Source organism: Zonotrichia albicollis, chromosome 6, assembly GCF_047830755.1.
Source record: "Zonotrichia albicollis isolate bZonAlb1 chromosome 6, bZonAlb1.hap1, whole genome shotgun sequence".
Classification (NCBI taxonomy): domain Eukaryota; kingdom Metazoa; phylum Chordata; class Aves; order Passeriformes; family Passerellidae; genus Zonotrichia; species Zonotrichia albicollis.
Window position 1 is genome coordinate 32,322,038 of NC_133824.1, and position 24,913 is coordinate 32,346,950.

The 24,913-nt window shown below is 41.7% G+C and overlaps 1 protein-coding gene across 3 annotated transcripts in view; it reads right to left on the bottom strand.

Moving 5' to 3' along the window:
* The window catches only part of LRP4 (LDL receptor related protein 4), an 83,460-nt gene extending 66,259 nt beyond the window's left edge, over positions 1-17,201 (bottom strand). For all 3 annotated transcript variants that reach the window (XM_074543079.1, XM_074543078.1, XM_074543081.1), the window contains exon 1: positions 16,967-17,201. In XM_074543079.1, the coding sequence (XP_074399180.1) occupies positions 16,967-17,051 (85 nt within the window). In that variant the 5' untranslated portion in view covers positions 17,052-17,201. The remainder of the gene's footprint in view (positions 1-16,966) is intronic.
* Between the last annotated feature and the right edge of the window lie 7,712 nt (positions 17,202-24,913).

A 24,913-nucleotide genomic window follows, 5' to 3' on the forward strand; every position in this document is an offset into this window, starting at 1 on the left:
TAAATTGTGACATTTTATCTCATATTCAGCCACTGAGAGGCACAGGGCAGATCACTGGGAGTAGTGATTATTTCAGATATTCTACTTAGAATTTCTTGGTATACAAGACAGCACAGCCTCCATGGACCCTTAAGCTGGGGATAAGCACAATATCAGAACCTTAACTGATAACATCCAGTCCAAAAACTTCACAAGTGTAAACATGAAAAAAAAAAAAACCAAAAAAAACCCAAGAAAACCCATCCAAAACCTCATTCATATTTGGGAAATAGCCAGCAACCAGTGAGCTCAAAACACAGGTTTAACATGCTTCTTTCCAGAAATATTACACTCTAACCAAGCAGCCACATCCTAAACCAAACAAAGCCTTTGAGTCCTGAAGTGCAACCCAATTAAAGCCCATTAAAGACCTCAGCCTCCCAATGAGAGAGGACTAAACATCTCTTGGCTTGATGAACTAACCACTCAGACCATTGCCACTGCTTGAGGACCTGGAAATAGGCTTATGTCCAGTAAGGCCTTCAACTTGCACACCTGAATAATCTCAATAGCTACATGAGAAACAGGATTCACAAAGCCAGTTTCAGATGGATTCATCTCTTAACAGACAATTTTGATGCATCTGTTGCCAAATGGAGGGAGGGGATTCTTTCATGTCTAACAAAATGCAAACTCATGAGGAATCTTCACCCACAGCCAGGTTGCTCCTGTGGTCCCTTTCCTTTATTGTGCTGCCTGTTTTCATGAAACTTCTGTTCTCTGGGACCAGTTTTTTTGGGTGAGAAGATATGCACACATATTGAAATAACCACTGCTTCCATACAAAAGCAGGCTAAAGATGCCTGCAGATTTTTCTCATGAGAATAGTCTGTATTAATAATATTATTAAGAAGTGCTTCTGATACTACTTCCTGGAGCAAGTTCCAGGGTTTGAAGTGCCTATCCAAATAAAAGATTCCTCATAAAGCTCAGAAACCATTTAAGCAGACACATCATTCAGCCCTGGAAGAAGAATTTTTCCCTACTTGAAAAGTTTTTAACTCTTCTGTGTCCCCCATGCAAGCATACTTCCTTTTGCTAGAATGATCTCAGGGCCAAAACCCATGAATAGACAGTGTGATGTCTCCTGTCTTACAGATGCACTTACCACAATGACTCAAGAGCAATTTTCCTTCTGTTACTCCACCATACTTTGGGGAGTAGAGTACAACAGACAAATTAAGTTGAATCAGTTGAGCCAATTTGTGGGCATTGCAATACAATATTATTCAGCCAAATATAGAGTACTTCCTCTGTTCAAAGAGCAACCCAAGCCCATCAGTGCTAAAAATGTTACCTAAAATGACTGGATAACCGTAGAGAAGCGACAGAACACAGGGCTACGTGTCTACCTGTAGCAGAATTTTATCTCCAGTAATTACAGTATACCTTGAGAAGTTCTTGGGAGCTTTTTCAGTTGAATACAGACTTTTTTCCCCTCTCTTTCCACTCCTAAGTGGAGGAGTTATTCTTTTCAACAGTTGTGAAGTAAAATTACCTTTTTTTCAGTCAGGAAGAAAAAAGAAAAAAAATAATTATTTCTGAGGGGGGAAAAAGGCCCTAGTGAGCAGTTTGTTTCTTGACTAAATTTCCTGAATTTTTCTGGTACCTTATGCTACCATTCTCAGACACAGTAAGAACATAACATTTATTCCAATGGATCATTCTCTAAGTAAGAACATCTGGTACATTTGGACCTTCGGCCAACAAGCCTTGATGAGTCAAGATCAGGTCAGCTTAAGTCACAGTACCCACTACTGTGTAATGCTACACAGCATTACTGTCCCATGTCATGACAGCACCCATCTCAGCTTCAGAGGCTGAGCTCAGTTAGCTTTCCCATTTCCTGGCCCTTTATTCTGAGACTGAATGTGGTCCACTTAAGTCCGCATTCTGAGAAGCTTGCTTAGAGTTTCATTACCCTCCCTTAATTTTTTTCACTGCACGTTATCAAACACACAGTTTGATAATGTGGAATTACAAATAGCAACAGCCTTTGGGAAATCATTCCCATACCCCTCCTTAAAACTGCACAAACACTTTGCAAACTGAATACACACATGATGATTTAGGCATCAAGTCCTCAGAGGAAGATACCGGTTTTCCATGGGGAAGATAAAATTTTCTGCCCTTCATGCTGTAATCTAGTTTCTTGATTTCCTTCCAGGTATTCCTCTGAAACAAACCTTCTGTGTACAATAAGCAAAGGACAGAAAGCAGTCTTGATTTAACTATATTTAAGTGTTAACACAAGTCTCAGGCTCTCCAGAAACACAAAGATGTTTGCTCAAAATGAGAAAGAAGACTCAGGATGGTGATTTTACATCCATCAGTTGTCCCACCCTAAAGCTCTTAGCCCTCCTTCTCTTACTGCCAGTCCCACAACCCCATAAACTGGCATAGTTTTGTGCAGTCTGATAAAAAAACAGATGAGTAAAAGCTATGATTGCAGTAGGCAATGAGCTTCAAAAAGATGCAAATTTGAAGGATCTTCCAACTCCTCCTCACCCAGCCCAATTTGATTCCTTCTGTTGCTTCACTGCTTGCAGAACCATGGCCTCAGAGACAAACTAACAGAAGTATTTGGGGTCATTTCCTGTTTAAGGCTTTAAAAATGTATTTACTACAGTGGGTCATGCGTGACTTTCTTATTACAGTCTGCTTACCAAGTGTTTGTACATTTGGAAGTAGGATAGACATGCTACTGTGCTGAAAATTCTTATGAAAAGGAATAAACACAGGGAATTATATCATTCTACACTTGAGTAAGTAAATGTTTAAAAATGTAACATTCTAATCTGGGAAAAAACCACTGACTTTAGCGTGCAGAAAAAAACCCAGCTATTAAGCAACCAGTCACTGTGGTTAACTTCTTTACCCTCAAAAGAAAAATGTCTGTAGACTCCAAAATAAAATTGTCAACTATCCGGCGAGAAAAGTAAAAAAATCCCAGACCTAGCCGTTAGCACACCTGACCCAACAACCATAGGGAATCTTTATGTAACAGCTTGAAAAGGTGGCACTCCCAACCCAAGCTCTGTACAGTGGATCTCCAGGGGGTGCAGGGAAAAACACTTGAGCTATTGGGTAAATACAGCCACTGGAGCCAATTATGCATCTACAGAATTCTACCCAGCAATCTAGCTTGCTGCTACAAAGCAGCAACAAGGAACACTTAATTTTTAGGTGAAGTTGTCAACAGCTGAACTATCCCAAGCCAGGAATCTAGGTTAAAACTTGGATTTCTAACCCAGCCCAAGTTAAGCTTCTGTTCTTGACCTTTGTGATTACATGGTTAAATATAATTTTGTGATCCATCCTAAGAGATGCTACAGTCAGGATACGGGTAAAAGTGGAAAAGTCACAGACACAGAACAGATCTTTGAGAGCTGGGTTTAGATATCACGCTCCTCATTAGACAAGTGCCAACTGTTTATTGAATATGCTGGCAGATGACAGGAACATGCACTATCCAGGGCAAAAAGAGCAACTAAATCCTCTTAAGACGGACATTACATCTGAGAATAATTTTCACTCTCCCATTATCAGATATCAGACACAACAAACATGTCTAACTGTGATAATCTTGCGTGCATTGTATCAGAAGGGGAAAAAGAACAATTAGAGAAAGGCAGCTTCAACAGAAAGGCAGGAAGAAGCATCACCATACAGACTAAAAGGCAAAGCTTAAGTGAAGCCTCTATTTACTACGTTAATTTCATTGTGGGTATTTTTTCTCATTATTTCATACATCTGTCAATTTACTACATGCAGAAATTGATTCTTCAGAGAGGGGACTGTTCATATTGTACGCGCATGCTGCATGTAACACTGTGAAGCTCTGATTTCCATTAGAGTGAATCTTTACGTGATCCAATTGACAATTCATGTGTAAGATTCATCCTATGTACATCTTCCCCTTCAGCCTGCCACATATTCATTCAGGGAGAACAGGAATGGCCATTTAGACAGCTTATGCTTTCCCACAGCTAGCTCTGTCTTCCTGTGACTAAACAGACACTTTGCATCACCACTGCCACTTCCACGTCTTGGCTCGGGAGGAGAGTGGCTTGTGCCTTCTTTTGTGTGCATGCCCAGGCTGGGCTTGTGAAACCTCATCATCACACTACATCAGTGGAGAGTGGTGGGGAGAGCAAGCAAAACTCTAATCCAGAGTCTGCAAATAAGTGTCAAAAACCAACTCTCTGCCAGACATCAGCTATTTAAAAGGCAAGAATAAGGAAGAATAATCAAGGCACTAGCAAGGCGATAAAGCTTTTCATATTCAGATTGACAATTTCTCTGGCAACAACTCACAACTTTAGTCTGTGATAGCCCAACCAAAATAAGATATTAGGTCTTTTCTTGCAACCCTAATGAATAGAAGTTTCCACCACAAAGGGCATCAACAATTAACGTACTGCACCATCTATATGTATTAATGTATTGCAACATCTATAGGTTGATCTTTCATCACACTTAGATGCTAATACAGCACTGTCATACAAGTAACAATACAATGAAGAGGCTATGCTTATGTGAGCCACAGAAATTAAATCCTGGTCTTGAATTCTCACCTCTCCTTGTTTCTATGGAAGCCTTTCCAAATTACTATCAAGGCAAAGCAAAGAAGCAGCAACTCAGTGCCAAAAAAACGGTTGGTCTTGCCTCCCTCTGTCCTTCCATCAGGCCTATACTGATGAGCTCACTGAAGAGCAATTCACTTCAGTTTGCCAATACCACAAAACCTGTGGTTTCACCATTCTGCAGGCCAGTTCTGTGACAAACCAACAAGCTGGACTGATTCACCCAGCAGATATCTACACAGTCCTATCAAAGGGACAAGGGAATGAGACTGCTCTCTGGGACAACCCACAGTTACACCAGACTAGGCGCAACAAGAAACCACCCACACCCCTGGGCCAAGGAGGCCCAGCAGCTGGAGGCCAAGCCACACACACACTGTAGGCAGAGGAGAACAACCTCAGCAGTGACAACATCCTAGTATCCCTGCCAAAAAAATTTCTCTCAGAGAAGTCAAGTTTTACTAAAATAAAAGGGAGCAGGAGCAAAAACTCCTCTAATTCTGCTATTCCAAAATATGGGCGATATATTACCATAAAACTGTATTTTGATGACAATATTTCCCATAAAGCAAGGTTATACTAAAACCTACTCTGAATCAGTAACATGCCCTTGTAAGTCATTTGGAGCTGCATTCTTAGTGCCACCTGAAACAAGCTATGAACTGTGTCCAGGCAAACCAGATCTCCATGGTCCAGCCCTCTGTTTAATTGTTTTAAGCCATGTGTTTAATTTACCAAGTTTAAACAGGAGGAGAGGACTGAATTGATAGATATGAAGGAACAGAGGATTGCCAAAATGCAATTCATGATCCGTAAGTCATCTCTTCTAGGATCCTCGCAAAAGACATGGATCTGGAGAAAGGCAAGTGGGTGATAACTGGGACAGTTGGAACATTGTTTATTTCCTGTTAGCAAAGACAGCAGTTCAGGCCTCCAAGGATAAATCAAATTTCTTAACCAGATGGAAGACATTTCATTTCCAAACATGATCCATACAACAATGGACCAGAAAGAAAGGAGCCAAATCACAACAGCAACAAGAAAACAAAATTACTAGAGATTTTAAAGATGAGTTCTCATCAAAATTTGCACTTGCAAAGAGCCTCATGTTACATCAGAACTCGCACCACATCCCACCACAATCAATTCAGAGACACTTTTATTGGCAAAACAAGCTCTGCAAGTGTTACCCACATGTAAAAAGCAGCACGTTTGAGTTTCTTCCAGAAGTGGATTCAACATATGAAGGGCCCATCTCCACAGAGGTTTTAAGAGAAAGGGATACATGGAATGGAGTCCAAGTTTAAAAGAAGAACATTTTATTTATAGTAAGATACATGTTCTTTGCTCTAATATATTTTGTCTTTTACTCATAAGATTATAAAATTTTCTTCTCAGCCTTTCCTTTTACTTCTCATTCCAACATTTATTGTTTATAGTATTCTCCCTGTATGCAAAGTGCAACCCAAATTGCACATGCCAGCTCAGTATTTGGTAGAATCTGACTTCACTTTCCACATTTCACTTGGCACTAAGTGCCAGCAGAATAACTTTGTACAATAACTTGTGGCAGTTTAGTTGGCCAACAGGTTTGGACTTTTTTTTCTGCTATAGAAACTTGTGTTCTGGCTTAGATTCTGACTAGTTTCTCATGTGAATTTTGGATGAAATTAGTTGCTTCCCAAGCCTCAAAAGGAGTGTCAAACCCCAGAAACAATGTTTTCATAGGCATGGATAGCATTTTTATTTGGTTTCAGCCTATGGCTCTCCTGTGCTATTAGGTGGATACAATTTTTGCTGTTTCGATTAAGATTGCATAAAAAGAATTGGTTTTGCTGCTGCCAGGATCAGCAGTGGGAATCCTCCCAGTCCTACTCTATAGTAATCATTACACAGATCTCTAGATCCAGTAACTTCATGTTTTTGCACATCTGAAAATAAAAACGTTTACTTCCCTTTGGTTACAATGGAAGAACATTCAGAGCTCTGGAGTTCGTTCTTGTGCGAGTCAAATATTTAATTTACTCTTGATTAGTATAGGAGGAAAGTCTCAGCAGTGCATTCAGTTCTCATGGTTTGAACAGTTCAAACATGCCCTACTTGCTGGGGCCACTAACGCAGCCAGCACAGTCACACAAAGCCTTAAGCATGTAAAGGTTCCTGAGGCTCCTTATGGTGGGGCTGTAGAGGGTCTGTGCTGTCTACCCACCCCATCCCGTAACAGGTAATATTCTCCTTAAGGATTTACTGTCATTCTGCTCCTGCGAGCCCTTCTGCTTGTCTCTAAAGGGCATGGAGCCATAAAGCACATACCTTAGAGACTATGGTATGCAGCCTGCACAGTCAGAAAAGCTGGCTCCTTAGGCTACCTGGTCTTCTAGGGTGTAACTCCAATGGCCCTCTGTCCTCACAACACTTCAAGAAGCAGTTTTGGCATTGCCACCACATTTAGTTTAAGATCTTGACATAGGATGTAAAGCATGTTGTTACAGTGTTGTTCAAGAAAAACCCAAGACAAACCCAGATAACACTCCATGCCTTTCCCAGATGAACCTGCAAGACCAATGCACTGCAGTACCTTAGCCAGCTAACGTAGGTGTTTTGGCAGCTGTCCCAGTCACTTAATCGAAGCCTGAGCTCACAGGCTGCTTTGCCCAAGCGCGTAAATCAAGATGCACATACCAAAGATGGCATCTCTGCCTCGCTCCCTTCCTTGCTCGAAGGCTACTGTGTGAGCACTGTTTATTTTTATCCTACAACTCATGAACTGTACATAAGTCTAATTTTAATTTGTCCTGTATCTCCCATTATTTCTATATTGTAACTGTTAACTTTTCACCTTGTGTACCCAATTAAGCTAAGTGGGGGACTGCCAGACATTTAAAGGAGGCAAGTGTCTGCCACCCCCTCTTTCTTGACAGTCTGCTCTAAAGCATCTCATCACAAAAACTGTTCACAGGTCCTTTCTCAAAAAATAATCATCTGAGTTTCTCTTATTCTTCCATATTACCATCACCAAGTTTGCTTCTCCAGCACAACCAACCAAGAAAAGGTTACTACAGTGTATCACAGGAATTGTCCTCTTTTTTTTTAGACATTCCTTTAAAGCTTAAAATTTGCTCCCAAACGGGTAAAGAACTAACCATAACAAGGCAAGAAAAGAAGCACAAAACACCACTCAACATTTTCTAGGGACAATTGACTGGAAAGCTTAAACCTAAGGAATTTACTTATTTTGTTCTAGTCTGGAATTTGCACTAGGAGCAACAGAAGATTACAGCTCCTCCTGTCCCAGTTCACAGAACGCAGGTCACAAACAAGAGAAACCTCAGAGAAATAACAGGCTTCTCCTGTTAGCAAGCAAGCTGCTTCAAGCCAAAGGTTGTAGTCGAAGATTGCAGAAGTCCAGGAACACCAGGGTTCTTCTTGCTTGAATACTGGTAGCATAGAAATTATTCAGCGTAACTGTAAAGATGCAAAAATGACAAATCTGCCCTTCTGGAGGAGCTGAGGGACAGGCAGGGGATCCACCTGCTTCCCAGCTAAAAGAAACTAGTGCCTGGGAAAAAAAAAATCAACAAAACAAACCCCCTAAAACCAACAGCTATCCCCCAAAAGGCCTAAAGGTCTTCTGTTGTTTAAGGTAATGCTGAATGCAGGTCTGGATTCTTCCATACACTCAGAAATGCAGTGAACAAAGGCCTACAGACAGCATTGACTCATGAGTGGTGACAGTTCAAACTGGAACACACGAGGTTACCACCCTTGTGGTGGAGACAACTGCTCCGCAATCAGCTCTTCATGACTCAACACCCTCCTGCAGCTGCTGTTCACTGCATCAGGGAAGAAGTCAGACGCAGAGGCAGCCTTCCCCAAGATAGCAAAGGGCCACAACCACATCAACCGGACAAATCTGTCCTCCCCAGTTTCCAAGACAATGCCCAAGAAAACTCCCTTCATCACTTCATCTCTGCATGAATACAGCTCTGAGCTCAACCTGGTCTTTCCTTGTATTTAACTTAGGTCTGTTTGCAGGCTAATGACTATTGCTCTTAAAGAACTCCTGACCCAGTGTCTCACTTATTCCTGCATCATGCTTTCTAAGATTTACACACTGAATACTTCTATTTGCGATCCAAGACTAAAATGCAGGTAGTTCTCTAGCATTCCTATTTACCAATGACAATTCTCTCCTGTTTCTTGGCTATTAAAGGCTCCAGAATGGCAGCCTCCAATCTATTTCCCCTTTCCCATACTACAAACTCTCTAGATTTCTCTCACAGACAGACTTGTTATGTTTTTCCTCATGCTAATAGGTACTATGCTGATTAAGGCCCTTTTTATAAAGGCAGCACAAATTAGCAGCATGTTCTTCAGCCACAAGAAGCTCAACTCAGGCTTTTCAAGAGTAGCAGGCTTCAAAAATCACAGTGAAGAGAATACAGTCTTTGAGGCCTCAAAAACCTAACTTCTTGAATTTGTCAAGCTTGAAGATGTGGCAAAGTCTGAATAACAAAGAAAGGACATCAGTAAAGCTGGCTTCCTCCTAACAAATGCAGTTTTAATTCAGAGAATTATCCCACCTCCCAGTTCATCCTCAGAAGCCTGGAACAGAAGCAGGAAATTACAACCCCAAGACTTCTCTCCTTTTTTTTCCCTGCTCTCAGAGCTGCAAAGAAAGGATTTGACTATTCAGCAGTTATGGAAATTCAGAACTAAAATTGGGTGGGAGCACAAAGGAAAAAAAAATAAGAAAGAAGGTGTGTCTTTATTTTATTCTAATCCTAGATCCCACGAGACAGTTCTGATATACTGAATGGCTGCACCTTAAGCAAGAACCTGTCCCAGCACTAGCAGCTGTCACCAAGTCAAATGAACTGACAGAGCTGGAGATTCAGGCTAAAGGAGCAGAGTGTGTATTTCCCTCTAACCTCGCACAGTCCCAGGATGCTCCTTACAAGCCTTTCAGAGAAGAAGGCTGAGAACATCAGGTGTCTGTGTTTTAACTGTTCACTACAGTGACTCACTCTTTCACACAGCAATTCTTAATGGGGAAGGGGAAGAGAAGTAGGCTGCTTTTCCAGGAAAGGATCAATTTTCTGCCACCAGACTTACACTTGTTTCTATATCCAGACTTCTTACCAAACCCGTAGTAATCTCCTATTCTCACTTGATGCTTTTGTTCAAGCAATTATCTCAAAAGTTCTACCTTCTCACTTCAGTTCTGCCCTCCCAATTTCATACACTTTTCCAGACAACACTGTCTGCCAAAATACCTTCTGGGACATCCCACTCAAAAATCCTTCCAGCTAATGTACTCCCAAGGCCGACAGCTCCACCACCTCTGTCTGCAGTGGTGGAATGGGGAATCTATCTCATGGGCTCACCACACAATGTTCTGCTAACAGTCTCCCTTTCCACCTCTGACTCCATTGCCAGGCTCCTAATATTTCATAAAATCACTCCATTAGGTCAGGGACTCTACTGTCACAGATTCCTAACAATTTGTCACATCCTCCTTTTAAAGCATTAGTAAAATAAGTCTTTCCCTGTCTCAGCAGTTAAATTATGCTCAATGCTCATCTTCACTTTCAAAATTTCCATCTTTTATCCTACCTAATTAACAATGCTTTCTGCCATCAGATCCCACATAATTACTCCACTTGGATTTCCTTACACGACTCTTCTGTTCCTCTGCCAGCTCAAGTCCTTGGCTCTCATTTCCAAAATGCCTATCTTTGCTTCTGTTAATATCTATACTCCTATACCCCTTTACCTTCTTCTCATGGTTTACACTACTCTTGCATTTACTTCCTCATCCTTATTTACACCGCTACCAGCTTTCAGTAGTCTTTGATGCCAACTCCTACCCAAAACCTCTCTCTATCATCATTCTAAGAAGTGATTGGAATGAAAAACTTTGGAAGCTTTTCCCATTAAATCAAAGCTAAAGGAAATTTAATTAGAAAGCAATACAATTTTAATATTGACCTTATCTATCCCAGTAGAATTATCATACCCCCTGATCCTTATCAGATGTCAGATGTCCAATTAAGACTATAAAGCCTTTGGGGCAAATGTAGCCCTTCATTCATGTTACACAGAGCCATGGCACCTAGACCAATCCTTAAGTTAAGAAAAACATCTTGGAAAGTCAAAGAACTTGATTTTGCCAAGGGCAACACCACTCCACTGTGATTTGGAAATTACCAGAGAAGTTAAAAGTCTTCACTCTCTAAAAGTTCAAAATGCAAGAATAGGGTTCCCCTCAAGAGAAATAATGTTGGACCATGTCTGAGAAGAGAGAAGCGGGGTACAGAATGCACTGAAAAGGTTTTTCCATGGTATCTCTAGCTCCTTCCTGCCTCAAATCTCCAAAGCCATCCTTTATCTACTTTGAAACAGCAGGAGAGTCACTTCTTTTTTCCTCGTCTCTCCAGAAGAAGCACAGCAGAAATAAACCTCGAGTGATAAATTATGCACCACTTTTGTGTGGCTGCCTCTTGGCCAGACGGGAAATTTTTCTCCCAAAGCCTTTTGTTTCCAGCTTTGATCCCAGTGTTGGATCCGCTCTGTTCAGCATGGAGGTGAAGGGAGAGCTGACACAGGCCAAGTTCAGGCTTACTGCAAGTCACAGTCAGATCTTCCATTAGCCTTCTCCCCTCCCCCTTTCCAACTGGAACTCTCCTTGAGTTTGAAAAGATCCTATTAAACATTTTCCAGAGGGCCTTACAGAGGATACATTATTTTGATGGATGCCGGGGCTAAAGGAGGAGGATTTCTAAGTACAGTGAAATAATGGAGTTTGTTCTAATGGGTTTAAGAGATGCCCGGGGGCACCAAGTAAGTTCCTTCTCTGCAAATCAAAAACACAGAAGACCAGAAAATGGAGCCGAACAACTGAACGCCAGGAAGCGGGGAAATCGGGCTCTATTTAACTGCTGCTCTTGGTTACAGCCAACTTCAGGCTGCTTGGAAAAACAGCACACACACATATCACTGGCACAAACTTAACAGGAGGAAACAAAGAGACAACAGGGGTCAAACTAGGGGTGGCAAGTAGGAGAAGGATGCAAGGCTGGGTCCCCACCCCCTACCAGAGAGTCGGATCAATTATCCTTGAATACTAACAAGATTTCTGATTAAAGAACTGCTGCTATGCAATAGAAACAGAAAGCTCCAGCAGCTGGGAGGGGCTGTCAGGCAGTAACAAAGAGACACAGAAGACTATGCCCTGCTGGGGCATACTGAGGAAGTCACCATGCTGGTAGCCAGGAGAGGGGTCTCCCCTGCCTGGAGTCATGATAACGTCTCACTGCTGGTAGATTTAACTTCAAGAGTAAAATTCCACCTTGACACTACAGAACATGGGGGCTGTTTTCAGGCAAATATTTTATCTACTGGAAGCTTTGCTGGACAACAGTTCCTTATACAACCTCATCATTACAGTACAGGAAGGTGAATTCTATTCTAACTCTAACCTATTCAGGGCAAAAATCTGGTGCTTTTTACTTCTGAGTATTGCAACAACAGAAAGTTGCTATCAACATACAACAGCTTGAGAAACAAGATCTGCACTGTCTTTGGTCATACACTTTTTGACAAAACTCCAGCTAGCAGTGCAAACACTGAATATGCACCTACATTGCTGTCCTTTAATCTTAATGGTTTGTGACTTGCTGACTGGTGGCTAATACCAGAAGAACCTAATCACCTAAGAACCTCATGACAGACAAAGCTTCTGTTACTACTTTTCAACCCACAGGTGTGCTAACATGCTTATACCAGAATGCTTAATGTATCTCATACCATCAAGAATCGGGCTCATGATACTCCAATCCCTTTTTTTTCTTTATCTTCTATATTAAATTACCTAATTCCCTGACATGAGGAATTTCAGTCATTCACAATTCAGCACTATAAAATTCAACAAACATCAGCTCCATTTGATGTTAATAAAGTCTTTACGAAAACTTCTTTTCCTGCCCTTACACAGTGAGTCTCCTTTCATCTAGGGTCTCAACAGCCAAGGCTATCTGCTGCTCACAGAAAGACTGATTGCAGCTCAAGAGTCCCCCAGACTAGATGCAAAGGCTGGAACACTTCAGCATCTAACAGACAGCTCTGCACAAGAGAGGCAAAAAAAAAAAACATGCCTGGAAAGCTAAAAAACCCGAACATGAATTCACTCACAACAGGAGGGCAGCCAAATACTCCCAGGTAACAGTCCCAGAGCAACCAGATATAAAGCATGAATAAACCACAAGTCTACAGAATAACAAGCTCCTGCATCCATATGCTTACTATCTTTAGTACAAGGAAATGGAAATCTACAGGCAGAAGAAAGAAGAGATTCAAGGAGCATTACAGTGCCCAGTTTTCACTCAGTAGAGACAACAAAATCCCACAAAAGAGTAATACCTAACCTAACAGCAATGGCAAAGACACAAAAGTAAGAGCCTAACCACCAAAGACATGCGATTCGTGGATGACAATTACATTTAGTGTTTTCTGCCCTGCTTTGTGTGAAACACAGCCAGCCACTAAATACAGTATGCCATTTAAAGGAGTGGGTTTGTTGTATGCCAAAGCTCCAGCTCTGGATGTTTTATCAGGTAAAGCCAGACACCTTAAAAGATGGTCAGTTTAAGTCTAATATATACCATCTGATTATGTAAACCCATATAACAAAACATCACAAATAACTAAGCCACAAATAATGGAGGACTAGAGAAATTAAGTATCCACCTTTCTTTTACATTTCTTTTAATAACACTTTATTTACCAATTCACCCTTTCAAACAGAGTCAGTAAAATTTCTGTGGTTTTATGATCTTTTGACCATCAGCGAGAGAAATGTAAGTATTATTAAAAAGAGAAAAAGTCACAAGCAGCAAAGGAATTCAATGAAGCTGCAGAACATGCACTTACTATACAAACCTATTTTTAAAACCTTGACTGGTTTTTAAGATAATATCTCTTTATCAGGTTTTATAAGTGTTATGAAGCATACATTCTATTGTGTTCGACTGTAAGTTGCATTCTAGGGCAAATGGAGTTGGCCTTGGGCAAGACAATTTCTACTTCACTTCCCACATTTAGAAAACAAGGATAATATTTGCCTATTTCACAAGAGTGCACGAAGATTCAAGAGCACTATCAGACTACAGATCATTCTCATAGAATTAATGTTTTAACTATTTTTTAATGTTAATTTCACTAGTCTGGAGAGTATTTACAAGTAAAAACAAAACACAAATCACTTTGATTTCTTTTCTAGTTAACATACAGCACATACTGTTTTCTCGTTTGAACTACAAACAACTGGATAATGCTTGTACCTAACCACTTTTTCCTTCTGTAATTTCAAGGAATACAATGTAGAAAAACAACCACCAGTTTTCTGCAATCACATTTTGTGGCCCACACGGAGAGAATATCCCTTTTCAAGGTTCACAAGACATTCTGGAAATGCAAACACTTTATACAACTATGCACCTATTAATTTTGCACCTATTAATATAAATTGCTGCATACACCCACACTCCCAAGACACAAGAAGAGTTTCTCTATTGCAGAAAACAGTGCTACAGCAGAACACTGAAAGCTTCTAGAAAGAGAATATAAAAGAAAATTGGTTACATATACTAAATAAAACAGTTATGCTAACTTCATACTGGAAGATTTATGCCACATGCTTTTCCACTATGTTTTAGTGGATGGAATTGTCAAAAGCAAAAGAAAAAAACCATCACTTGTCACCAGCTGCAGCACGTTACTCCTCATTTTAGAAATACAGGGAATGCTACTCAGTGCCATCACCACTCTGGAAAAAAAATAGTCAAGATAACTCAGGGTGATCAAGAGATCTCTGAATATCATCCAAATTGATGATTCAGCAAACCCTGGCACTCTCAGCACACCCAGGAAGGACATTATCAGCTCCAAGTTGACAAATGGGTGCTTTACACTTGGCTAATAGCTGCAGAACCAACAGCAATGCCAAGCACAGGCAGTTGAAATTCTGATTCCCAATGCGAAATATACTTCCACAGAAGCAATATGTTTAGATTTCCAACAATAAAACATAGTCAAGATGTTTCAGAAGTGAAGCTCTGATATTAGCTTTCCAACAATAAAACATAGTCAAGATGTTTCAGAAGTGACGCTCTGATATTAGCTATGTATTGTTCTGGCAGAGCTCCAGGAGCCAAAACAGCAAACACATCAGCCAGACGGGTTCTGTGACATTCTGTATTTATACTAAAACACAGATCATCTGAACCACCAGGTCCTTCTTTGCTCCAGTCACCAGCAGTGCATGACATGAGCATTAAATTCCCTCTCTATACCTGTTTTTACCTGCAGCGCACTTTTCCAAGAGCTCAAGATACTTGCAGACCTCTTTTGTTGGTTTGGGGATTCTTTGGCACAGACTTATCCAGTTTGATCTTCCACTATCCACTACAAACGAGTCAAAGGTCAGTCTTGCAGACTTGTGTGCTCTACGCTCTCCTGTACTGAGGCAGAGCAGTGAATGGCCAAGAGTTTCCAACAGCTTACCTGTTCAGCATCACAACTTCCGTGAATGCTTTGTGACAGTTAAGCTGCACGCCACCCCGGCAGGGACTTCTAAGGGACAACTTGGAAAATTTTCTAGCTAAGTCAAAGAACACGGACTCATCACAAATTTTGGCATTTTCTCTGTCACCTCAATCCTGGTATCTCCTCATGTTTGTCCCTACTTCAAATAGGAAAAAGATTGTTCAGGAATTGTGTCCTTATTGCAAAACTGTGTCCTTATTTCCTCATATTTTGATGAAGGAAAGAGGATATTCACTCCTGGAAGCAGCTAGCACGTCCAAACATAAACTCACAGTCACCCGACAAGAGGATACAAAAGTGCACTGATGGGAAAACTACTTGAAAGAGAAACAAACTGCCATAAAAAAAGCATCCTAGAGACATCAAGGAACAACCACCTACTAGCAAACCTGCATTTTACAATCAGACATCCCCCACATGGCTGTTAACAGCCCAGACACATTAACTAGAAGCACCTGGGTAACAGCCAAAACAAAACACATCCAGATCTGTACCTACACTAAGATCTCTCTTTTAGATCCTTCTCACTCCTAGAGGGCAGCTAAGTATCTGTGTGGCATGGGGGAACTCAAGAGTCCTTGTGGCTCCTAAAAAGCAGGCTTTCTGATACACAGCACTACAGCCCTCTCTAGTCAGTCTATCCAAGCTTGCTTAGCACATTCTTCAAAGCTGCCTGCAATTAGTTTTTTTGTTAGAAGAGAAATATTATTACTTGAAACCCAAACTTCCTATGATTGTGCCCCAGGGGCAAAATTTGTAGAATGATGGAGGTCAGCAGCACTACTGCAAATGCTTCCTGTAATTTCAGAGTAGCACAGGAGAAAACGGATGGGTGAAATTATACAGCAGCTGCCAAAGCAGTGAAGGGAAAGAAATGAGGTACGCATCTCCTCTCCACACCCCTCCCCCAAAAGCCTTCTAACTCTTTATAAACAATTTTGCGAACTGTTTGGGTGTTTTCTTCTCCACCGGGCGCATTTGTAAAATCAAGAACCACGGCACAAGACGAAGAAACAGCAGATGTCAGTTGATAGAGCAACCACAAAGCTAAAGTTTTCATGGCGAGACTTGATGAGACTACCTCCCGGCTCGCTAGGAGCGCAGCGAAAGCCTCCCTTCATCACTATTTTTGGTACTCCTGCTCTGGCCCCGCTGTGCCAGGGCGCTGCGGGAGGACTCCCAGTCCCCGCCGAGGCGAGGCAGGTAGCCCGGGGCGCCGCCGCGGAGCCGGGCTGTACCTTTAAGGGGCCCGTCGCGGCGGGTGCGCGGCTGCATTCCTGCTCCGGAGCGGCGGCTGTCCCGACACGCCGGGCACGGCAGCCTGCGAGGCAACCTGCGCGCCCGCCCCGGCCCGGCCCGCCGCTCGCACCGCGGGAACAAAGCCCGCGCCCGCCGCCGCCAAACTTCCGCGGGGGGCAGCGGCCGCGTGGGCTCCCGGGGCAGCGCCTCTCCGCGCCCCGCGCTCCGGCCTGCCGGGGCACTCCGCCGGCTCCAGCCCGCCGCGACACGGCCAAGGCGAGAGCCCCGCGTCCGGGCGCGGGACGGGGCGCGGACAAAGCGCGGCGGGGCGGCGCAGGGCAGGGCAGGGCTCCCCGCCCGGCGGGCGCGGGCAGGTGAGCGGCGCGGCCGGGCAGGGCTCTCCGCCCGGGCGCGGATCGCCGCCGCCGCCGAGCCCGGGACGGCAGCCGGGCCCCCCGCGCTGCCGCGGGGCAGAGCGTGCCGCGGCAGCCGCTTACCTCTGGAGCGGAGCAGCGCTCCCAGCAGCACCAGCAGGAGCTGCGGAGGCGCGGGCAGGAGACAACCCCCGCCGCGCCGCCTCATGGTGGCAGCGCCCCGGCCCCGTGCCCGGGCCGCCCGCAGCGACGTCGCGGGCTCCTCCTGAGCGGAGCACCCCGACACGACCGCCGCTCGCTCCGTCCGCAGCCGCGGCACTCCGGGGCCGGGGGCTCCCTCCCCTCCCCGCTCCGCCCGCCCAGGCCCGGCCCCGAAGGAGGAGCTCTGCCGGGGCAGCCCCCGCCCTGCTCCCCCCAGCGCCGAGGCACTTCGCAAACTTTCGGCGAGGCAGAGGCGGTCCCGTGGCGGAGGCTCCGCGGTGAGACGCGCACCTCCCTTCCCCACCCCGAGGGCAGTCGCCCGTCACCTCGGCGGGACCCTTGGGCTCGCCCAGAGCACCCCAGACCCCCTCAGCCCTTGTTCCCGGTACAGCTCCCTCGCCGCGGACGGGGAAGCCTTTCCCAAAGCGGCTCCGGTGCTCGGGGCTGTCGGTGTCGGCTCTCCCTGTCCCAACTCCCGCAGCATCGCCACGGAACATCGCTCCGGGGTCTCGGCTGCCCGGAGCAGGGCTGCCCGGTATCCTCCGGTCCCAGCCCGCTGCCGCCGCTTCCCGACTTGTGCGAGCTTGCTGTACCCAGGACAAATCGCAGAGCCCTTCTCCCCGTCCTGCCCCCGTTTGCCAAACTCCTTCGAAAGGAAAACGTTCACGAGCCCTTTGCCCAGCATGCAAGTTGCTACTTATGAGAAACGTCTGATTTTTCCCTCCGTTCGTGACAATATTCTGCTATTTGGTGTTTTCCTTATAGCCGCGGTGTCCGAAGGCAGCTGACTACGTATGAATCTCAGGTACCCTAAAAAGAGATGTAGGGTCGTTTCCTGCAGGAGTAGAAATGAACCCTTGGACAATTGCCTTATATTCTGTGCTGCACTAAAAAGCAGACGAGCTTTCTCTGGAGATAACCCTTAGAGCCAGTTTTGTGGTCCTTTTGGCATGATTTGACATTTTAATGCATAGGGACTGTTGTTAAATAATTAATCTCAGTTGATTTCAAAGTATTGACTTGAACAGAAGGCTGACTCAGATAGTCCAAACCCTGGACCACAGAAGAAGATGAGAATTTTGTCAATTCAAAGGGACAGTAATAGAAATTATCTTATTTAAAGCCTTCCCATAGATGAATCCAGAGGAAGCTGCAATTGATCCCATCCTTTAAATAATCACAAGAGTAAGAAAATGACACAGCATGTGACTGAATTATGCCACTCCTAATTAAGTGTAAAATGGTGAAGACAAGGGGTATTATTAAAAATGTCAACGTAAAATTAAAACAGGGACTAAGTCTTGACAAATTGTGCTCAGTGAAAAGAGAAAATAATCCAACACAGCTTGACTGAAGAGAACTCCCAAGAGCAGTAACTCCACAAGAAACAGTAAGCAGCAAACCATGTTTAAATTCTTCTGTACATGGCCACCAAAATTTTTAGAAAGCAGACTTTTTCTTTATATGCAGAACCACTGCCTCAAGATAAGAATAGATCCACATTAGTGCAAGATGGGCAACGTGTGCAAAGTTGCAGAAGAGTAACAACAAATACAGGTAGTCAAGAGGGACTGCTCAAGGTGAAGAGATTAAAAAACTTCTCTATCCTAATATTGACTTGGAGTCAGTGACAGACTGAGGAACAGAAAGTACACGCAATTATTGTAAAGTAATAAACTTCAAGATACCAGAGTTTAAGATGGCCAAAGGGGAAGAATTCTGAATAGTGGGTTCAAGTTTAGAGACAGAAAACAATAACCTCACACTGACTGGCTGATTGACTAGAATGCAAAACCCTCACTGTATCTCCCTAAAATACAGAGCAACATAACCAAAATTCATTTAAGTTTATATTCTCTACTAAAGCTAGATCATCACATAGTATAACTCAGAGGAGTCCTTCTGACTTCAGGCCCAGAGAAGCTTTTAGAATTTTAGGTGCTGAAGTACTGAGCGGGATAAAGAACAGACATAGGGCCCAGAACTTCTTGATAATTATATACTTAGGTCATGGAACAGTCAGCTGTTGAGTGTTTCCCTGTGTTTGAAACAAAAGCCTCTTGAAAAATATTTGTCCTACATACAAATAAATTTACTTGTTAGCTCTTCAGTTCTTCTCTCCCCGGAGAACAAATGTTTTTACCCACTCTATTAAAGAGTGGTTACCAGTCCTCTGCATCTTGTATTCTGGTAAATCACTTTCCTCTCTTCCTTAAACTATATCTCTGTCTTATTAGTAATTTTGAAATCCCCTGGTGAAATGTTAGAGAAGCACATAGTATTATCTTTCCCAAAAATCTCCTAAATAGGTTGCAGTTGAACAGATGAAAATGTATATTATAAACTTCTCAATTACCTACCTGTTGATAAATACTTTGATTAAATATAGCCCTGATTACATTTGGGATCTTTGAGGAATAATTGTAAAGTAGAGTTATGAAGTGAAAATGGACATTTATGGTAAAAGCAGACTAGTTGCTAAATAATGCTGGTAGAATTTAACCATATGGCTTTGGTCATGCCTCTTTCAGAGCAAACAACTTTAAGATTATGGAAATATCAGAATACACTTCAACCCATGCACAACATAGGTACTTGCTTCTACCCACACCTATGAGGGAGGAGCATCATGAAGTAACCAGCAACAATTTATAGATCACTGATAAGTGATATATAACACAAGTGTTGTGAGACAGATGAGAAAGAAGTAATTAAAATATTATTAACAATTAATTTATATGACAACATGCCCAAGCAAAAAAACTCAACCAGTCATTATAAATGGAGCAGGAAGAAGATTATTATCTTATTAACCATTTTGGGACATAATTCAGATACATCCCCTCCAAAAGAAACATTTGAGAAATAAACCAATCCGATGGCAGAAAAGAAGTGCTATGAAATAACATTAATAGTTTGCATCATTTTCAGGGTGATTTTAAATAACAAACCTGTGTCAGGGAAAAGAAAACCAAGAACATGGTGTCATTGGAAAAAGAAGAAAGGGACCAGAACAAGGTAAGATTGTTAGGGAAAAGAAACTTTATCTATTTTGAAACTGCAAAGATCTTAATAATAGGTTTAAAGAAAAAAAGGGGGAAAGAAAGAAAGAAAAAAAAGTCTAAGTCTTACCTATCAATGTATTTTTAAAGGATTCAAATGAGCTTTTCCTTGTGAAGATGATTTTCCACACCTCAAGTTTCGCAGAAGAGAATGACACATTGGGTAGCTTAATTGTTGTGTTCAGAAAGGTTTGGAGCAATCGTGTTTTAAATACTTGAGATAGAGTGAATTAATTTCCTAGAATGAAAAACACATGAAAAATGGGCAAAATGCATTTATGCTAAACCAAGTTCCCTTTTTCAAGTAATGTAAAGCTGGCTGTGTGAACAGAAAGCAACAGATATGATACACCTTACATGGCTTTTGGCATCATCTCACAAGACACTTTCATGGAACAACATTTTAAATACAGATATGGGAAGATGTGCAAGCATCTGATAGAAGGAAACCACAGTGGTCATTAGTCATTATTTATCAAAAGGCACTTCAGATCTGTTTCAAGATGTGTCCTGAGTTCTGTTTTGTCTACTATATTCACTGACAACTTAAATGATGCAATATTTATGCTTGTAAAATCTGTGCTACAACAACTGATAACCTCAAAACAAAGGCAAAGGGCTGGAAAGACTAGGAAGGATGAGATCAGACACCCCAAATCCTATTCACAAATTGGTCAGATTGTCGAAAAAACAACAAGGAAAAATACAGTAGTTAGAAACATATTATTCTTGGGAAACAGAATGAAAAATGAATAAACTGCATGGAATTTTGGACTAGATGGATACAGCATATCAGGATAACAAACAATAGAAACCAACAGTGCAGCAGCACTGCCAGGAATGTGTTGAATTCTGGAACACCTTAACAGGTGTGTCACATAGGAGACAATTTGATTTCTTAAATTGGCACAATACAGAAGACCCGGTTGGGTACTGTGTCTGGTCCCTCCTGAACACCACAGAAACATAAAAACAACTGAAGAGAAACAAGAACATAATATGAACAAGAAATGTATAAATCAATCCCTTTGAGAAAAAGCTGAAAGAATTAGGTATGCCTAGTCAAGATATAAAAGCTTCAAGCCAGATGCAGCTTTCTGATATTTATAAGAGCTAATTACAGAGATGTTGATCAGCCATCCTCTATGGCTCCAGTAGAAAGACATAAAAGAGTCAACTTCATTTGCAACAAGAAATGCTTAAAAGATTTTTCTGATCAGCATTCCAACTGAGGATTTTTCAATAATGGAGCAGACTGTCTAGGGGGACTGTGGAGTCTCTTCCACTGGCTTTTCATAAGAACACAATTTGATAAACATGCTGGTACTAGCCTTGATATGTTTAGTCTGATGCAGTACAGACTGGACAAGGTGATCTTTTAGAACCCCTAGTGAACTTTGGTTCAACAATAGTTCAGGAAATTCTAACTGTAAAGATAATTACAAACTCTGCACTCTGACCAAATTCTTTTTTACTAGTGACCTCCACTAAATAAACAGAAAAGACAGAAAAACACCAAAATGATAAAACCATAGGTATTAGACCATGAGATTTTCCACTGGCCCTTTAAATTTCTTTAGTTATTTCACTGGCACATTATCCACATCATTTCCCTCTTCCATACCACCAGTGAACTAAAGATGTGGTAGCTTGAATTACCAGGTAAGTTAAAAGTCAGATTTTACCCATACATAGGACAGCTGGGTGTCCAACTTTACTGATGTAAAGAAATAGTTAAATTTTCTAAAGAGCTGCGGGATTGACAGCTTTTGCATCTGGTTACCTAGTTTGTAAATTATGGTCTCCATGTTAAATACGTTAAATGAAATTTTAACATTCATTTATATTTTATGTTATCACCTTTTCCTTTGCTGCCTTCCCTTTCTAAGTACTGGCACTACTACTGTGTACCCAGAGATGCTTGTAGGTGTCATAAACATTCAAATACTGTCACCATTGTCCCCTGCAGTGTTTCTCAAGTTATTGCTCATTTATACTTAATAAAACTAGATGCCATCTTCTGCAGTGTTACCACAACTGCTTTCATTCACAAAAGTATAAAATTCAGATTAGCAGATGAGAGTTTAGTTGTTACTTAATTTTTTTGACCTTTCATTTAACTGCTGCTTTCTAAGCATTCCAATTGCACATTTGTTGTGGGAAACTTTATGATCATCTCATACGCCACTATTAATTCTACTTTGCAGTGCAGACCAGCAAAACTAAAGATTACATTAAATGGCTACATTCAAAAGCTGAGATATAAAGAATCTTGCAAAAGGTCCTTTGTAATGTAATGTCCAAAGTACAGATTCATCTAACCCCACCCCTTTTTGTGTGTGTGTCTAGAAGGTGGGACAGAAAGTAACTTCTAAGGCCCTTTAATACTTCACTCTAGGGAAAAAAAAAAAAAAAAAAAAAAAAGAAGAAGAAAAGGAAACAAAACCATAAGTAAATTGACTTTCAAAATAGGAAAAAAACCCACACAAAACCAAACAACAGACCAAACCAAATCTTTCTTCACGTTTTCTTTGAGATGGTAGCTCCTTCTGTGTTTTTGAAAGCTGGTTCTGCTCCTTCTTTTGCTGGTTCCCTAACATCCTCTATGTAAAAATAATGCAAATAAACACCCTCTTCTATTCCTGATGAGACTCCTCCCTGCAGTGAAATGGCAATTATCCAAGCCTTGCACAATGTCTTCATTGCAAAGGTAGCCTATGGCCTACCCTTAGGAACTGCACAGCTTAATACCTTGACTCTGGCACAGAAAAAAAGGAGAAGAGGAAGAGCTTAAAACGGAAATGTTCTCTCAAAAGCCAGCAAAAGAAGAATTCAGTTTGAAGACAGAAGCCTAGACACCTTTATTCCACAAACACAAGCAAATGGGTAAGTAGCAAGCTGTATCTCCTAAATTAATTTTTGAGTCCATAGAGAAGCATTTTCTAAAGAACTGAAGACTTGTGTCTTTCTTTGACTTCCAGCTATTAATGTAGTTTGCCATCAATAGTTGCTGTACTCAGATAAGAAGTTTGTGGTAAAAATCAATCACACAATCAGAAAGAAAGGTGACCTTATATCTCAGTATGTGGAACAGCTTAGACGGGCTGAATTTTCCTTTCTTAAAAAACCTAGAATTCATAAATTGGGCCTGTAAAGAAACAAGTAGTCATGGGAATAGATGTGAAAGACAGACATCTTTCTCTCAGCTCTCACACCTTTCTTGTTTGCAGAAGCCACTATGGAGATGTAAAAATGTAGACAGAATGATAAAGAGAGTTTTCTTTTTTGAAGATGATTCACTTCTAATATTTTATTGGCATGATAGGTCTGACAAGTACTGCCAACACAAACAAGATATAACCCTTGAGTGTTTCTGATAAGATGTCAACCATCTGCTTTCCTATCAGGTGGCTGAATCAGAGATACTTCTTAACACCTCTCCCTCTGTCATACTAGCTCTTGAAAAATGGGAGTGAGGGAACAAATTAATTGCTCCCTACGAGCACTGGGTGAGACCTGAATAAAGGCACAGGTGGGAGCAACATCCAGACTTGCACACTCCCTTCACATGAGTCACCCACATGTATGCACACACATCCAACCTCCCTCACAGTCACATATACTTATGTCCATTTCATTGCAAGTTTAAGATTTTAGAAACTTGACTATTTAACATGATCTTAGCATTCTAAGAGTTTAAGGTAATCTGAGTCTGTGTATTGCATTTTCATTTGTTCTTCATTCTATGTCAGTGGAGTTGTAGGTAACTGTGTCAGAGATTTGAGTGAGCAAAACCCCACATTTTTAATGCACAGGGGAAGACCATGTCATAGGGACTATAGGTTTCTCTTGTTTCTGTTTCACATAACTTAGAGCTCACTGAGTATGTTTAGTAAATATTAGAAATGGACTCTAGCCACACAACTTGAAACTCGGATCCACATCTAAACTTTACATACTCAAGGAACACCCTCTTCCTTCACTAACACAGTGTAAAATTTAACACTTAAAGTTAGAACTTTAACAATATTTTCTTAATATCTAATGTTATTATCAGATTCAAATGCAGAATGGTCAATCTATTTTGTTGTGGTATAGAAACTAGAATGCTAAAGTTAACAAAGCAAAATTTTAAAATGTTCCTCAGATAAAACTTAATTAGGTCTTAATTCTCTACTATATTCTGAAAAATGTTCAATGCTTCCTCTATTCTGTTTAGAATTAATTGCCATAATCTTCATTTACTGTTTCAGTCTCAGTTGGTTTATATTCTCTCTCACTAAGCGATTTGCTTCTCTTCCTAAGTACTCCAACCATTATATAATCATCTGATCTCTATCTTCTACTCTAGTGAGTCCATAAAGGTGTTACTCTTGAAAACACCTTATGCATTATGTAGCAAAAAGGAAAAAAACATTCACCACTATGTCCTCCTATATGATGGAGTGAATCACCAGGCTACGGATGTGTGTTTTTGCTGGAAAAATATTTTGACTGCAACTCCTGTACAGTGGCAGGGTTCTGCAGTGCTGTCTTCCAAATGCCCTTTTGTGTAGCTTACAGACTTAGAATTTAGCAAGAATTCCACTATTTTAATGAATCTGTGATCTCCACTTTCTTCCATTTTATTGGTTTTTCCCCTTGATTTCATCATTTGCTTTTCCATGCAGATGTTATAAGGCAAAATATTTTCAGGGTACTTTGCATGTGATTAATGTCAGTTCTGCACAAAGTTACACACCTTTCCCATAGGAGCTGGCCACTGCAGCCATCACAGTTACGGCTTCACTTGATCCCCAGACACAAC